The sequence below is a fragment of the Aphelocoma coerulescens genome, chromosome 3 (genome assembly GCF_041296385.1).
Source record: "Aphelocoma coerulescens isolate FSJ_1873_10779 chromosome 3, UR_Acoe_1.0, whole genome shotgun sequence".
NCBI classification, from domain to species: Eukaryota; Metazoa; Chordata; class Aves; order Passeriformes; family Corvidae; genus Aphelocoma; species Aphelocoma coerulescens.
This window is the reverse complement of record NC_091016.1, coordinates 53,145,032-53,163,209: the sequence shown is the minus strand read 5'-3', so window position 1 is coordinate 53,163,209 and position 18,178 is coordinate 53,145,032. Positions and strand designations below refer to the sequence as shown.

Below are 18,178 nucleotides of genomic sequence, written 5' to 3'. Positions count from 1 at the left end.
TATTCAGTCCTAAATGTAAGAATAGATATTACAGACACCTGTTATTAATACAGCTAAAATGATCCTGCTGAGAGGAACAACCTTGATAACCTTTTATGTGTAATTAAGTTTTTGTTTGTTTTTCACAGGAATCTCATCCATTGTAATTTAATATTTGATAAAGTGGTTAGATTAAGTTATTTTGGTCTCTTTGTAGGTATTTTCTAAACTAATGTTCATAGTTCTTTCTCAGTATCTTGTCCCTGGCCAGCAGTTCTACACTGAATTACTATGCAGCAATAGAGGGAACATGGCAGATTTAAAATCCTCTCTCATCTAAAATTTTTTGTGTTCCTGTATTAAATTAGACATTTTATAGTACCATGCTTTTGGTACAGTCTTGTGTACAGTTGGCTCTCTGCTACAAACTAATTTTGTCTCCAGAACCACAATGTACTTGTTCTTAGTTCCCGAATGCTTGGGTTTGTGCATAGCCTTCATGTGCAGATCGGTTGTGCTTAACTTAGGAAATAATGTGTCTTTAGGAAGGATTTATTCTCAATAAGAAAACTTCTGGCTTTTCACTTTGTTTTGTATTTGCATTTTTTGTTTTGCATTGTTTGACAGTTGTATGTAGGTTTGACATTACTTTTGGTACTCCCTCATCATTCTCCTAGCTATCAACCGTGGCAAAAACTAAATCCAGAGGCTACACATGATTTTTTTACCAGACTAATGATGTGATTTAAAGTGTTATTCTGTTATGATTTTAATGTGGTATTCTAAAAAGTACTTTATAATAAATTACAGATTAGCTACAGTCATGATTTCATACAAATATACAAAATAACATCTTAAATGCTTAGACTTTTGGAATATAGTTTTATCAGTATATATTTAAACACTGTCAGACCAGTAAAATCATAGCTGTATTTAGTGAATTGACTTGGGCTAGTGTTTGAAAAATCTCATTCTGCTGGGGGATTTTGAATTGTATGTCGTTTCTTCAGCTTTCCCTTTTTGTTCTAACCTAAGAACAAAAATAACTCCTCCCCTCTTTTCCTTCCTCATAGTCAGTTTAGAAAGTGTTGTACAAAGAATGGAAGTAAACCAAGGCAAGAAATTTTATTTTGTATCTGCAGAAAAAGGGGAGTCATGGTTCATGGTTGGATTTTTTGGGTGTTGGTTTTGAGTATTGGTGGTCTTTTTTTTAAGGTTCGGTTTTTCAATTAAGCATTCATTTGCTTCTAAAGTTTTACACAATAGAAAATAGTTTTCAAAATCGATGATAATGGAATCTTAATATGCCACAATTTCAGTGAAAAAAACCCCAACGTTCTTAGATAATTATGTTTGCTGTTCCTGCTCTTGCTATCAGTTTCACTATCTAAAAATATTATGTATTTCTGTCAACTACAGTACTAGTGGTATTAGCTAGAATACAGACAAGTCATTTCACATACAGAGATTTTCCTGTTCTGTATACTGTTACACTGAATTTACTGTGCAACTAACTTCTTGAAAAGAAAACAATCAGTAAGTTGCCCTTGACTAGAAATAGAAATAATGCCAAAGAATTATCAAACTGTTTCAAAAATAGGTTTGTTTTTTTTTTTTTTCTCTTGAGATTTCACTGACTGTTGATTTTTCAGACTTAATATAGTCTTAGTCTCTTCATCATTTTGCTCAGGAACAGCCTGGACTGGTTTCTTTGATTGAACTATCAAATGATCTTTGTTCCAATCAATTTGGGATGCAAGCATATCATTATTATATCATTCTTTTCAGTGCTTTGAAATACCCCAAGTTTTTCATAGCAACATCTCTAGACAGAGCTGTGGCACATTTTTTAAAATGAGGCAAGTTTTCCAGACCTAATAATTTAAATACTGCATCTAGGCAATATCTGAAGCTTTTAGTTGGGAAAAGGGTGTTTGTCAATGTAAAAATTGAACTTAACTTAGTTAAAGTGCTAAACAGGTATCAAGAACATACTTTTTGCTTATTTTACCCTCTAATAACAAACACTTTACTGATTGCTTCCTTTTTTTGACTTACAGTTCTCCATACTAGAATGAATTTTGGTTCTTGCACAAAACACAGGAAATGTGAAAGAAGTCTTTAAAATATTTGTGATTACAATTCTTCATTGAGAAGCTCCTTATTTTGAATTGTTAATATTTTATCTGTATCTATGTAGAAACAGTGTTCAGACTTGAAATGTACAAAAAAGTCTGGCCAAAATTAATGAAGTTGGACCATTTTACAGTACTAGGCTATTAATGTTAAATAGTTTGAATATTTAGCTAAACCTTACAGGAAAAAAAAATGCAATCTGGTAGCTATGGCAATAATAGACTTAAAGAAAGATTTTATATTTAGGGGGATAAACAGCAGGAGTAGGCATTCAAAATATCTTTTCTTCATGTAGTCTTTTAGCAATACAGAACAAGAGATCTACAGAAGGAATTGTAAAGAATTGTCATTATTTTTAGAGAGCTTGATCAGCAGTTCTGGAGTGTTTTTTTTTTTAATAAAACATTTTGTAGAGTGATATGCTATACTGATAGAAAGAATACAGATTTCCATTCTTAGGTCTGAAAGTACTATAGAGAAACATCAAATGCCTACTTGCCTTTGAGTAAGGTGTGCATTACCCCCATTCTGCAGACTTGAAAGTTGGTACAGGCCTGCTGGGCCACATCATGGTGCAGCAAGTCTGTGACCAAATTAGGAACAGAATCAGAATTCAGTGGGTTTTATTCAGTATGGTCGGGGAAAAAAATACCTTAATGCTGTTAGTTTTTAAAGCATACTCACTTTTCTGGATTTGCTATTTTGAAGAGGAAATGAGGTAATTACAGTTTAGATGTTTGGAAATTACACTACTCAGTAAATTTCTGGATGGAGAATCGAGTTGCTCTTTGGCAGTGATTAGGATAGACTAACTTTTAAAATCTTTGAATTATTACTTCTCATTTTCTTAGTAGAGTTAAAATATTTTTATAATTTTATTCATCAACTTACAGTTCCAAGAAAAAAAAGAAGGAATTAGTTTCATAAACATTCAACTTTACTTGGATAAGTAAAAATAATGAAAGTCCATTCTGCATTTAATACAGATATAATGAATAAAAGAAGTGTTACTTGTGATTACTGAATTGAATTTCTTGTTTTGGGTCTCTTGGTTCTTCATGATCTTAGAACCTCTAAATCCTTTTCACAGCTCACTTTTATTTGGAAAGGAAAATCAGCTTTTGAACCCTTTCAAGTCTTTAAGAACTTTAAATAAGCTTGGCACTGGACTGATCTAATTTGAAATAAAGAAAATACCTGCTTTGCAACTGTAGAGAAGGCTAAAGCTGTCAGAAGTTGGTTTAATGCTTCCAGACATCAGTGCACTAAGCTCTGGTAACTTCCACCTTGGTTGAGGGGATAGACAACAATGACATTTTGCCACAGTTACGTGCTGTAGAATGTTTGGTTACAAGATTGGTGAGGTGTTACTTGAAACTTCCTGTAGATTTTAAGTTGAAACTGGAAATAGGTTTCATTACAAGAAGCTCCCCTCCCCCCCTTTATAACTTGTAAATGTTTGGTTTGGTCAGGATGTTTCCTACCATAATTTTGATTTGTGGGCAAATATTGATAAAATTGAACCATTTTCCTTCATAAATTTCAAAATTAATAGTTCTGCCTTTCTATGAAATGTACAACAGTAACAAAACTATAAAATATCAAGTCAAAATCTGATTTTTCAGCCAGAAGAAAATTTGCTCAAAGAACATCCTTATTTTTGGGTTTCATGTAATAGCCTTTTCATGTGGAGGACATCAGTGCCTTTTATTGTATTTTGTAGTTTGAAAGTTTCAGAAAAATTTCTCCTGTTTCCTGTTATGGTGTTTTCATTTCTGGAAGGTGGATGATGGGCCAATGGACTTACTTTTAAAAAACAATTTTTTTTATTTTCTGGGCTTCAGTCTTTGTTTCAGATGCTTCATTTGCCTTTGAGGAGTTGCATGTCTTGGTGATATGGTTTGTAGAAAGGTTTTAGAAGTTTCTTAGCTTTGTCACTCTGAAAATACATGAGGAATGTATTTGAAATCAATGATAAAGATATTATCTGCAAATTTGAGTATAATAAAGTGTTATAATAATAGTTTTTCCTGAAGATGTCTGTTCTTACTATAAAGTTGAACATCTTCCGAATTACAGCAGGTTGAGCTGTAAGCAAAATCTTGCACTCTTAATTACACTGTGATTTTGCCTATTAAAAGATTGATTCTGCAGTGTGTAGGTGGATCTCTGCTATTGGGTGGAACTTACTGCAGTTTGGAAGTATTTAAGGTAATAATCTATAAGTCAAATGCATTAGAATTTGGGGAGAAAAATTTTAATGGGTTTGTGTCTTTTTCACCTGTGTTCATTTTTTCAGAACTTGTCTAGGAGGTGTTGGATTTAAAAAAAAAACAACCCCAAACCAACTGTTTTTGAAAATTAAAGTTTTTTAAGATTCCATTGCCCCCAAAAGTTTCTGAAAGCCTATTGAATGACTTTTGAGGCTGTTAAGTCTACAGGATGGAAATGGAATTTAAGTTACCAGCTATGTGAAATTTTTGCCCTTCATTAGAAGACTTTAAGATTTGGCTTGGTTTTGGATTGAAGTAGTGGGGTATTATTGGTGTGTTTTCCCACTAAATTGTGGGACCGGGATGACTGTAGATGGAATAGTCAAGTATGGGTGTAATGGTTCCACTTGAAAACTGTGTTTCAGTCTTAAATTATGGATGATAGGCAAACAGTGAGAAAACACTTCCCTTGGAAAAATAACTTCAAAATATCATTGGCAGTAGGAAAAAAGTTTTGCCACTGCTCCTCATGCTTACTTATGGATAAAAAAAGGAATCAGATTTTGAGCCTTATGATGTTTCTTTTTGAAACTCAGTAATAATTTGGATGCCATGCGGGCTCAGGGGGAGAGAGTCTTGAATCTTGAACAAGCTTTTCCTGAACCTTGGTTATTGAAATACAAATTAAAAAAATTTCAAAACTAGTCCGTCCCTTCTTTTCACTAGTTGTGGGAGAGTTTGAGTGGTTTTTGCTTGCTGAAAATATATCACTAGTTTCTTGACTCAGGAGTATTGTAGAGTAGATAAATGCTGAATTTTGAATGTTTAATGCAAACTGAAATCTTGGCTCTTCAAACTTCATATACATGAAAGACTGAGGGAAGATTTTTCTCTTTGTGTATTACTCCAAAAGCAGTCCTGCAGGCTTTCCTAGTAACCATGTCTGCTGTGTTTCTAGATTGAATACTTAATCTTGTTTTCATGTGGTTTACTTGGAACATCCTGTGCATGGTGCAGAAGAATACAGATTAGGAGATAGAAATAATACATTCACACATACCATATTAGATGTGATTATGGGTAAAGCACAATGTAAAGCAATTTTATCAGCTGCTGTATGGCATGACAGACTTCACAAAGGAATTTGAATATAGTAATGCAGCACAGTTGAAAGAAGAGATGTGAGGATGATTTCATCCCACGTAGATGGAAAAATATATGTGTGTAAAAAAAAAAAAAAGCTGGAAAACCAACTTCTTTAACAGCTTTAAAATGCATGTAAAAGCGTGATGCTACCATTTTAGATTGCAGTGTTAAAACGTGTATTCCACAGTACTCTGGAGAGGTCTCTGTGTGTTTCTCCTTCATACACGGAAGATCAAAACTATTAATACTGATGTAAATATCCAAATTCAGAAGACGTGCAGGTTGTTTTATGATGTGGGCATCTAGCCATTTATCAATCCTTCCAGGTATAATCAGCTCGAAGGCTGGAGCAGAACCCTTCCAGCAGCCTGCTTTTCCTGCCAAAGAAAATTCTGCCATTGAATTGGTGGAAATTGCTGAGTGGTCACCTAGAGACTGCTTCTTATTTAAGTGGTAAACCAGCTTTTCAGCTGCGGCAGCCTGTGCTGCAACTCCTGTGCGCGCACAGCAGTTGTGAATTGAGATAGCAGAGAAACTATTCATCCTACTCCCATTAATAAAACAAAATTAAGTGCTAGTAGTAGCATGGCGGTTGTCCATTAGTTTGGATTTCCAAATGGAAAGTGCAAAACTGCAGGAAGTGCTTTTCTTTTTATCCCTTCTTGCTCACCCAAGACAGCGCCGGAACTTTTTTTATAGTAATTTGGCCGGTGATTTAGGATATTCAACGCCAGGCGCGTTCCAGCGGCGTTCCGGAGGAGCTGCACTGCAGGGGCGCGGGCGGCGCTCGCACGTTTTCCCGGCCGCATCCCGGGACCGGGTGCTGCCGGTGCTCCGTGCCCGACTCCAGCAGCGGCAGGCTCCCGGGAAGCCTGCGTGCAGATTTACCCGGCAATCGCCTTAAGGGGACAAATTTAGTTTACGGCAATCCGCGCTTAATCTGCCGAAGCCCTGGGTGCCTTCGGGGAGAGGGCGCGGGCGGGCAGCTGCGCTCGGGGCTGGCTCGGGCAGCCAGAAACTTCTGGCAGCTTCCCTGCTCCGGCCCCTCCCCTTAAAGCGGCAGGTCCCCGGAGAATCGCTGGTGCTCCGCTGGCCACCCCAGCGAGCGGAACGAGTCACCCCGGCGCCGTCTTCCTCCGGCGGCCTTGCCGAAGCTGGAGCGCCGGCCCGGCTGTCCGCAGCTCCTCGGGGCGCTGCTCGAACCGCTCTGGTAGCGCTCAGCACCCCCCTGCAGCGAATGCTGGGGAAGGGAAGGGCTCATCCCGAGCTCTTCCCAAAACAGCCCCTCCGTAGCCCCCGCCTGGCTGCGGCGGCGGCTCCCGCGGGCTACAGCCGTCCCCTGGTATCCGTGTACGGACGGATGTCCGTCTCCCGGTGTCACCCAGCAGAGCCGGCCCCCCTTCGGTAGTCTGGCCTCGATCATCCATGCTGACAAAATAGTGATGCCTCTTGGAACCGCCCACTTGGTGAAGGGTTTCCGTGAAGATCTTCAATGCCAGTCTTCTGGCAATAGTGAAATAACCAAACGAACACGCCGACATATTACTATCAGCTTCACTTTTCTCCTTCCAGTGTGAACTCAGAGATTTTCGAAGGACTACATATAGAGACAGAAACATTGACAGGATATCCTGGGGTGTGTATCGAAGCTGCTCTGAATGAAAGAAGTTCATGATCTCATTATAAATGAATGATGGCATTTTGCTGTTGACAAAAGTTTACTGATGGTTTTATGATATGCTACTGAAAAGATGATTCTTATCTTTAAATTATAAAGTGCAGGTGATGTTCACATATAAAATGTAAATGCCAATTTACGTTATCTTTTAAAATACAGTGAAGGCTGAGACACTAGAATATGAGGCTAGTACAGTTTTGTTTTACAAGGCCTTCAATAGTTTTAAGAAGCCCAGAACTTTTTGTATTATAGGGTAGTCCCCCTTCCCTTTAAAGATCACTGCAACGATTCTTGTTAAGATATTTTCAGTATGCTTGCAGTACCTTTTCCAAGACTCTAGCTGCATTTTAGCATACTGTTTTTGGGTTTTTTTCCTAGTAACCTGCTCTGAGAAGCCTAAAAAAAGAATAAAAACAAATCCTGATAAAACATGTCCAAATGAAATTGGCAAAGATACATGCAGTCTGAGTATAAGAACATCTAATAAATGACGTAAGCACAAAGCAGGGAAGGGATAACAGAAAGGTAAAAATAGCTGTATACTAATTTTTAATCTCTCTAATGTTGGTGGAATTGAATAAAACCTGCTTGAGAACAGGTGACTCAGAGTTGGTAAAAATGACAAAGTCATGGTAAGAATTATGTGAAATTAATGCCAGAGTCGGATCGTTACTGTTTATTTTTCTAGTTTGCATTCTCTATGAGGCATCACATTTTGCCGATTATTTTAACCTGCCACTTTCAGCTGTTACTCTGTCAGAATGAGGGAAGTATCTTGGAAATTTCAGTTAAGGGATTTGGTAGGGGGAAAGCCCATGTAATTTGTCTTGAATAATAAAATTTCAGGAAAAAAATCCAGTATATATCCAGAAGATTTCAGATACTGTTTTAAAGTATATAATGATTTAAAGTGGTAATTAAAGAAATTAATTTCATCATTTTTCTCTCAAAAGCCACTCCAATACTGTATTTCTAGTAGATGTACCTACACTGGTAATGAAATGGTCCATATGTTTGCTATTCTTTGAAATTCTTTGCAGTTGTAAATATTAAATAATTCCAGTGAAAGGAATAAGAGTAATTTCAAAGGATTTAGGCTAGAGATTGAAATTAACTTGTGTGTTAGTAACAGAAGTTCTTACAGATGTAATTTTTTGAATGAATATTCTTTCTGCAAGAGGTTGTTAAGAATAAGAGTAGTGGTAAAGTAATCACAATACTGGTAACTGTGATCTTTATAAGAATTTAAAGTCCTGCTTAAAGTTTGGTTGCTGACTTGCCTGTTCCTCTGCCAGAAATTTTCAACCAAAGACAAGAGCTTCAGATTATCTTGGTTCTCAAAATTTTTGTTTTTTTCTTTTTAGTTAGTGTCAGTAGCAGTGAAGAAAAATTGTTTTATGTTTTTCTGTGAGTTCACCTTGATAATATGGATTGGTCTTTGTGATAATTCTTTTGGCTGTATAGGGAACTACAGACTGACGCTGACACAACTAGCTTCTTAAGTTTTGTTTACGGGAGAATTGTAGCTGTGTGCATCTGGGTGGACCCATCTGGGATCTGTCACTCTTGTTAAAGTAATCTCAGTACTCCATACTTTCTTTTAACTTTAGAAGATGAACTGGCATGAAATGCTATCACCAATCTAGTGGTAAATGAGTTTCTTTATGTTCACTAAAGAGTGCAGTGGAGCAGGAGGGATGCTCCCCTTTTAGAGCTTACTGTCTTTGCAAGAGAATACATTGCTGCTTTCCTCTGCTCAGATTCATGTTGTGTGAAACAGCCACTTCTTGATTCACTTCAGTGAGAGTACTGACCAAAACCAAATTTATCACCATCTGAGTGCCTCTTTCAGCATCCATCCAAGTGCAGCAAGAGAAAAGCATTGCAGCCTGCCTCAGAGACTAGTACTTGTTGGACAAGCTAGGAGAGAATGAATTTCAGAATCCCAACACTCTAACAGATTCCTTGCTAATCTCAGCGGAGTTTTATTGCTGTTGAACCCGGATTAGGAAAGGATAGGTGTTCATGGATATACTACCACCAGTGTAGTATATCCTACTTCTCTGCATGCAGTCACGTATCACACATGCAGGGAGAGAAGAGAGCAAGGGGCTCATTAGCACATTCGTGCCTCTGATGATCTTAGAAAGTGCAGATTGATAATTTTATAGTACTCAGAAATATATTCTGTAAGAGGGAGAGACTGGAACAGAGTAAATGTAAAAAACATCATTAATAAGGAGTTAACCCTGTAGCGTCTTATGTTTCTCAATTTCAAGTTTTGTAAAACTTACATTTCTGAGAAATTGTACATTGAAGCATTTAAGTACATGCTTCCATGCCTTTATTTCTGATGTATTGGAGCTGGAAGCAGCTAGTGGGAATTAATCTGATACTGAGTGCAAGCACCTCAGTCTCAAGTAGTATCAGTGTCTGATGCCTGTGAAGATTTAGCTCTGTATTTTTCCCACTGAGAACCTGGATGTGCCAGAGATGCCTTTTGTAAGCTGTGTTTGACTCTGTAGGGGCACAGAAACACGATGTGGCTTCGACAAGGGCTTAGATCTCTTTGCTCTGCTCGTCTGGGTCTCCATGGAGGCTTGCAGCTCTTGAAAACAAACCTCACTCCTCTTGCCTGTCACCCTCTGCTCTCCTTCTTCTGACTCAGAGTCTATGAAGTGCTACTGAGGTGGTTCAGTTATCTGGAATCACCTTGCCCAGATTACGTTAGGAGAGGTTGTGTGAGAGAAAATGAACTTCCTTTGAAGGAACTGTGCCCTCATGAGCTCACTCAGTATACTGATTTGACCTATGTTTTCCTCCTACTCCCAAACCCTCTTATTTCCCACCTCTTCTATTTCTTGTTTCCCTGTTTGGGTAAACACCTGTTCTGTGTTTCGTGTCACAGAACCTTGTCTTTTGTCTGGACTCTTCACCTTCATTGTGTGTTTAGACTGTCGGTCTCCTACTGTACTGTGCCCGTGGGCTGCTCTCCCGATGAGTGTCACCTTTATCATTTACTTTATTCAAAAGTGAAAAAGCAAAATCTCTTCAGAGTTGTTCTATTTACTAACGAAAAATGAACCTTAATTATTTGAGGGAAATAAACATCAGTGTCTTCATGCGACTTATCAGGTCTTGAGGCAATTAAAGGAGAGGGTAGAATGCTTGCTTGGTCTTCACCATTGCAACCTGCTTTGTCTTCAAATGGTGCAGAGGCTGGGAGCCCATGTGGTGCTTGTTGTAGATAACTGTGGTATCAGTTTATTATGTTTATGATCTTATATCACGAGATATATGTATATTACAAGATTGTAATTATATTCATTGTATTAGCTTAGTGTTGTGTTCTGTGTTTCTACTGCTGTGATACACATATGCTGTCAATTTCAGTTTCATTGGGCTGTTTGTAATGCTTTGTCCACAAAAACTGCTGGGACTACGGTAGCTGTGTTGCCAGTGGTCAGTAATTAAAAAGCAATTGTTTTCCTTTCTGTTCTAGGCAATTGATGAGCCTCCCTATCTCACAGTGGGCACTGATGTCAGTGCGAAGTATAGAGGAGCCTTCTGTGAAGCCAAGATCAAGACAGCAAAAAGGCTTGTCAAAGTCAAGGTATGTGGTTTTCCTCTAAACGCTTCTTTTGAGGGGGGGTAAAAAAGTGATTAATGTTCACAATGGCACAATGTGAAACTTCTTAGTCTTGGGACAGCTAAGAGGCTGTCCTGTCTTTGGAGGCTGGCAGTACGGTCTTTGAAATAACAGTAAGCTTATTATTGTTGGGATGGGAGGGATTCCCCCACTCCCACACAAAGAAATATGTTCTGTTTCTGTCACTACTTTGTCATCTGTGTGTTTTTGACCTTCGATGCCATAGGCTGACCTTAAATTAATTGATTAAAATGTGACAAATGTAGGCTTACGTATGGGAGAATATTACCAGAAAATAGCTAAGACTACTCAAAGTAGGCTTAATATGGTTGCTTTTACTTGAGGAGCACAGGTCACTGCCATTTAGCAGTGGCAGCTAGATAATGCTTCAGGAATAAGCTGAAACCCTTCTGCCTTCCGAAAAACACTTGGCATATTGAGTCCTACAGAATAGCAAGCAGGGGATCTCACCTAAGCTTTATGATAACTGGTTAATGACTGAATCAATATAAGCCACATGCAGTACAAATAAAAGTTCTGAGAAGGGATTGCAAGAGATAGATTTTAACATTCCTTGAAAATTTAAAGAATCATTTCTAGAAATAAAGAGAGCAATACACTGCAAAATGGCCATATATTTCTCTTGGGATAATGTGTCCCTAAACACTTCTGATTTGGAAGGAGATACTATTCTGCTTTGCCTCTTAACCTCGTACAGAAATATTACAGAGCAAGGATCAAAACCACCTAGAAAATACAAATTAGATTGTTGCTCTGCAAGAGTTATGGTGGCAGAATATTTTTCTTATATCTACTGTAAATTTAAGTGAAAAATGTGTGAAATGTGAGTGGTGATAACCTGTTACAGAGGACTTTTGTATGCTGTGAACTATTTTGCTTTATTTGACTGCCCTCATGCTGTGGCTTATTTTTGCCTATAGTGTGTCTGAGGGAGAGAGCAAACACTCTCCATAAACCCTGGTGGGAAGGACTATTGTCACTTATTTGATAATAATGTTAAATACAACAAGAAGATTTTAGTCTGAAATCTGATGGAAGGGCAAATTAGTGGTCTTTTCATTTCATTAATCAAAACTCTTAATAGCATCAGCTGGTCTATGCTTTACAATACCATTGGGTTTAAATGGTTAACTATTGCTACTTAAGCCGTTAAGCATCAGTATTTAACTACAGGAGTTGTGTTGTGCCTAGATCACTGAAATCTTAATTCATTTCAGTTTTTTTGGGGACTTCCAGTCCACCTCCTTAGATGGCCACTTGCTATTTATTATTCAGTGCTAAGTATTTTCTTACGGGTTTATAAGTTGAAGTTTGGTCGCTGCAAGGTTTGCAGAAAGATCTTGACATGAAATGGAATTTTTCTGTAAATTGTTTATGGAGATTTTGTACAAAGCCCTCTGGATTCAGGTGTGTGGTGGGGTGTGTGGGGGGGGGGGGTGTGTGTGTTCACTGTTACTGTATCACTTAAGGCAGTTCAGGCACAGTTCTGTTGTTGCTTTGTAGAGTAATGTGATTTGTGTTTCAGATTTTTGTGTGTAAGTGCTGTAACAATATCTGTTTACATTGTTTTTTCTCCACCAGGAATGTGTATTCCTTAAACAGTGGCCCTCTGATTTTCTCTGAAAATCTGTTTAGCTCTTTCTGGCACATGCATACTTCCCCCAGTATTAGCTCTAACAAAGATTCTCATTATCAGGTGTGCTTTGTCTGGAATTTTGGTTATTTATCTGCTGCATTATTTTTTTCACTTGCTGAATGGGTTTCTTTTGGCCCCAATACATATTTTATGCCTTAGTCTTCTAGAACTAGTAGAGGAGAAGGAAAGTAACTTCATACTGTCAATTTTAGTGTAAAGCATTCATTTAAGTTTTATAGCTAGATGTTCTGCTGAGAAAGTAGGATGCCAACAAAATTCTTTCAATATGGAGTATTGTAATCTTATGACAAGTAAAATATGTTTAATTGTGTCTCCTTTTACCTACTTGCTTCTTCTTTTGAATTCTGCTTCCTAGAATATTTTGAGGAGATACCTTCCCGATAACTTTCCCATCACCAGCATAATTTAATAACTTCATTCAATTTAATGGAGATGTTGTGTACTTATAATTGCAGTGTCAGTAGATACTGTATTTCACGATTCAGTTTTTGGAAAATTCTGTACATGGTACGAAATTCTACAGTAACAAATAACAGCATTGCACACTTGGTCGTGGAAAGCATTAAAACTTCAGATTTGCCTGGAATTTTCAAAAGTGTTAAAGGCAGTACAGATTTGACTCAAGGGCAAGACTTTGGGTGTTACAAGAGTGTTAGTCTGCTTTATCAGATCTGTTACAGCTTTTTTTAAGAGTTATTTAAGCCAGTTTATTTTGGCAGCGTCTCCTAAAACAATTAGCAGCGTCATCCACCACCACTTGCATTTGGGCACCCTGCATGGAGGTTTCAGACGAAACTGTTTTCTGTGTAGGTCTTTATTAAACAGAAGTAAGAAAAGCTTCTGCTGTAAAAGGACTTAGTAGGACTGTCTTTTCAGGATGGTGAAGAAAAAAGAAATTCCAGCTGAGTCTAACCAAGTTGATGGTGTGCTGCATGTCTTAATCTTTTGCCTGAGACAGGAAGGTTCCACACTGTTAAATACTGTGGGAATTAAAACCCACAACTAGTAAATACCGACATCACTTTTCTCAGCTTCAAGAAAGGCCAGCAGTGTCACACTGAGTTTGGAGTTTGAATATTTCTGTTAATAACCAGGTATTTTTTGAGCACATATGAATATCTCAAGAAGCAAAAACTGTTGGTACCAAAACTCTCCCCCCGCAAAGAGTCAAAGCCCCAAGATCTGTTTAAAAAGACAAACCATTCTGGAATACACAGTAGCAATTTGCTTTGTTTACCTTTCATCAGAGTACATTGTGGCTGACTCATGGTTCTGGATAGAGTTCCTTTTTGCTGCAAAATACATTTAAGATAACTACAGAAAGTAAATAAAACCAGATGTCTCTAAATCAGAATTGATATACTGAGTATTTGATATGAGCCACTAGTGACCCTAGGTTTCAGATTATTTTGCACCTTAACTGAACTTTGGCTTTCTAGATAAATTCCCCCAAAGAGAGAATTAAATACCTGTATCTGTCAGGATGAAGTTCAGAAGAGTAGTCTTTGCTCGGCTAGTTCCTAGCCTGAATCCTTTGTCCGCCTCTTGGTTACACAGTATGCTTTTGTCTGTGTGGTGGACAGAAAGTATTTGCCCTCAGTAGGTGCAGGTCTAAAAAAGAACTTACTCTCACAACTGTGTGTGTGTTGCTGTAGTTCTGACAGAAGATAGACAAGATGACTGTTTCATTAAGTAGCACCTGGAAGGCAGTGTAGCATTTTAGTACATTTGTTTTCTAATCAGTCAAGATGGATTGTCCTTAGTCCTGGTTGTAGGTGCTGTTCTTGGCAAAACTCCTTAAAATCTCCTCTCTGAGAAGGCTACTGTAGGAGACTTGGTGTTAGAGAACACTGTGGTTCTGAAGGAAGTTTTGCTGTTGCTGTGTGCTGCAGTGAAGCTCTCAACAGCAGTGAGAACATGTTCTTGGGCACACTTGTGAAACAAGTCCTGAGATTTGGTGTAGGATTGCTGTAGTTGAGAGTTACTGTTACGCAGATGGATCTCATGTTACATTCTTACTTATTTCAAATACTCAGTAAAACATTATATACTTACACAAAAAGAGTGTGTTCTGGTGAACATCAGAACATCATTCGTGTGTGTTAATCAATGTATATAGGTACATAAAATGTAATGACAGGATTTTCTCAGTTTCCTATAATTTTAAAACCAGAGTGGAAATAAAACTTCAGATGTAATTGATAGGAGGATCCTATGACTTTCAGTGTAACCAAGTTGATTGTGAATGAAATGAAAGGTGAACATCTATAGCATCTGGTACAGATAGCTTAATCATACATTTGAATTTCCAGACCAATTTTTTTTCTGAGGACACAGTGTGTCGATTAAAGACAGCAGCCTTTGTATCTTTATGGGAATGACAGAGGGAAATACCTTGGAAATATTTACAGGATTTACTTACTCCAGTTTTGAAGGATTGAAGTTAGCTGTTTTTACATTTCCTTCCAATTAACTCTGTGTAGGCTAGACTGACATTAACTGAAAGCCTGTTTGAGTTGCTCATTTTGTTTAGTCGACAGCAGTGTCCTGTATTTGTGTGAGTCTTTCAACCATGAGGGGAAAAATGCACTTTTATCAGCAAAAGATAAAGGTGCTAAAACCGTTTGATTTCAAAGCATTGAAATATAAGTGTTTCTTTAAAGTTGTACTCAGACGTCTTGAAACTTTCTCCTTTCTTGCTGTGGTACTAGAGAAGTTCAAATCATTTAAGAGAACTGCAGAGATAATTTTGAGCCATTAGACAATTTTGTTACACTCATCTGTCATTTCCTTTAGAGATAATGATTCTATTGTGAAAGATGAAAAATATTTTAGAAGTTTTGATAACTAGCCCCTCATGTTTCTAAAATATATGAATAGAACAGCTTTCAGCAAGTGGAATGGTTATGGTGACTAATTGTAAAATGAGAGTAAGAGAAGGGCTATTGATGTTTGCATGTGCTTATGCTGCTCAATTGTATCAAGTGATTGTCAGTTGAATTATATTTTTTAGGTAACCTTTAGGCATGATTCTTCAACAGTGGAAGTCCAAGATGACCACATAAAGGGTCCCTTAAAGGTAATAAATCCGGTTTATATCTTGCTAATGCTTTGAAAAACTTTTTATTTTTTTGCAATATTTGACATAAATGTGCATATACGGTATGGGATGAGAGTAGAAGGTTCAACTTATTACACAGGCTTGATGTGATCACAAAGCATAAAAGGTAATGCTGCAAAGTTAGAGAGAGTATACTCTTCATGTTAGCTTTTTTCTTTGTGGTTAAAGGGGATGCAGCACAGGCTGGTGCAAGCTTCTTTGTTCTCTATGCCTTAAAGCTAAGAATTATGGCTGGTGCTGATTTTTAGTCACTGTTCCTTTGGAGAACTCAGCTGGAGGATTTGATGGGAAAGCTCTTATACAAGAGAATGACATCACTCAAATTGGTTCTTGTTCCCCACCTGCTGGCAGGAAATAATCTGCTCAGTTAGTTGGCTTATTTTAAAGGACTGAAAAAAGAAGTTTGAGGGATACAAGTATATTCAAGTGAAACTGGAAAAAATGTGTTATATTTAGCATGGAATAGGTTAGAAATTATCTCTGTTTGCTAATACAAAAGTGTTGATTTCATTGCCTGTTTTAGAAACTCTCCAGTGCTAAGTGAGTTCTGTATTTTAGGTAGGAACTGTTGTGGAAGTGAAGAATCCAGATGGAACATATCAGGAAGCAGTTATCAACAAATTAACAGATGCAAGTTGGTATACTGTAGGTAAGAAAAATATTTATGTATTTGAATAAAACTCTTGACTTAAAAATATGCCTGTGACCTGGCCATGTTCTAAGCATGGTGAGAGAGATTTTTTGGAGGGAGATGCTTAGATATTCAGAGTTTTTATGAAAAACCCTTAAAAATAAACTTCTTATATTAGGGTTTTATAAGAAGCTGTCCACCTTACAATGTGAAATTGGGACACCAAATAAAGACCGAGTGAATTTCTCTGTAACTGGTGGCTGCTCCTTAGGTATTTAATATACTCTTGTTAAATATTCTGAGTCAAAGTATGCTGTCACACATCCTTAAAAAAAAAAAGCAAGGAAGTGCTTTTAAAACGCAAGCTACAGCACCTGCTTTTCCCTACTCCCAGACTTAGCCCTTAAAACAGCTGCTGTTAAAATACACATAGCTTGTTATAATGTGATATTTCAGATGTTAGATAATATATCCACATGCTCTATAGCAAATATAGGGTGGGGTTTTTAAAGATTTATATGCAGGGAGTGTATTGATTCTTGAGAAACTACATAACCCTCTCCTGGGTAGATATGGGAAGATGAAGACTAAGTCTTGAAAGAACTTTAGCAAGACTTAGTTCTTTTGAAATATGGTTTGTTATTAATCAAGTGATGTTAAACAACTAGGGAAAGACTTTATTTTCCCTAGTCATAGTCCTTTCAGAAGGGAATTGAGCTCTAAATTTAGATAAGACCTTACAAATAAGTGTTGAAGAAAATGTCTGTTTTCCTGTTGGAGAGGTAGAATCTATTAGTAAAGGAGAGAGTGTGTTAGGATGGGCTGAAACATAAGGTACGAAGACAAGAATTAACGTTACAGATAGTGTTTTGATAATAAATACAGAAGTGGATCAGATATGGGAGCTTTTAAGAAGCAAATTGTATAGCTGGTGTTAGAACTGTGGTGTGCATCTGTATTTGTGTTTCTGAGAAAGTGTGATGTTAGCAGGTCAGCAAGAAGAATAAGATAGGAATCCATGCAGATTACATTTTGAAGGTAGATGTCATGGAGTTGCAGTCAAAGTAGATATCTGTAAAAAATCCGGAACTTGGGAAATAGGAAGAAGTATGGGTTTCACTCTATGCTCTTGTATTTTGTAGATAAAAGCAGACAAAAGCATGTTGACCTTGCAGAATTGGTAAAAGCAGCACAGCTGCTGGCAGTGTAGCACACTTTGATAGAGAATTGACTCTAGCTGTGGATGATTAGAATAATCTTTGTCAGGAGGGTGAGTGGAATGAGAGGGAAATTTTCTTCACTGACAGTGATCGCTTTGCGGATCTGAGTGAAAGTCCTACTGTAAGATATAGTTGCTGTTTACCAGATTACAGAATTGGCACACATCTTAACAAGCAGCTACTTAATGTTGTCCTAGCACTTGCTGAGAAACATCTAATTATTTGCACTTTTAATGATTTTGTGAATAAAATTGCTATGATTTGGTTAAAAACTTTGTGAAGGCATAGATCAATCTAAAGTAGTACCTTTCCAGAAGTTACTTAAGACCAGATATGCCATTGCAGCAGTGTCTGGAGAGGGATAACCCTTTGAGGGCTGCTTTAGATCTCTTTTAACAGTGAAGTATGGGCAAAGTTGCTTTGAGCATCCCTGTGTGTCTTATATTCATAAGGTGTTGTCTGAATTGAAATTGTACATCAATTTGCTTACATGTTTGGGTTTTTTTTTGGTTCTACTGCTTTCGTATCAAAGGACAACAAGAACTAAATTAAATTTCTATAAAAATCCAACTGTTATAGTCTTTTAAAACTAGTATAGCACTGTGTGTGTATATATATATGCATAAAACTTGTAAATATAATAGGCATACATACATAAATAGATATATATATATATACACACACATACGCATACATACATACATACATAAGTGTTCAGTTTCGCCTG

General features: G+C 37.3%; 1 protein-coding gene across 5 annotated transcripts in view; it reads left to right on the top strand.

Moving 5' to 3' along the window:
- ARID4B (AT-rich interaction domain 4B) overlaps positions 1 to 18,178 on the top strand; it is an 89,253-nt gene that overhangs the window by 19,660 nt on the left and 51,415 nt on the right. For all 5 annotated transcript variants that reach the window (XM_069010297.1, XM_069010298.1, XM_069010295.1 and 2 more), the window contains exons 3-5: positions 10,655 to 10,765; positions 15,493 to 15,558; positions 16,159 to 16,249. In XM_069010297.1, coding sequence (XP_068866398.1) covers positions 10,655 to 10,765; positions 15,493 to 15,558; positions 16,159 to 16,249 — 268 coding nt within the window. The remainder of the gene's footprint in view (positions 1 to 10,654; positions 10,766 to 15,492; positions 15,559 to 16,158; positions 16,250 to 18,178) is intronic.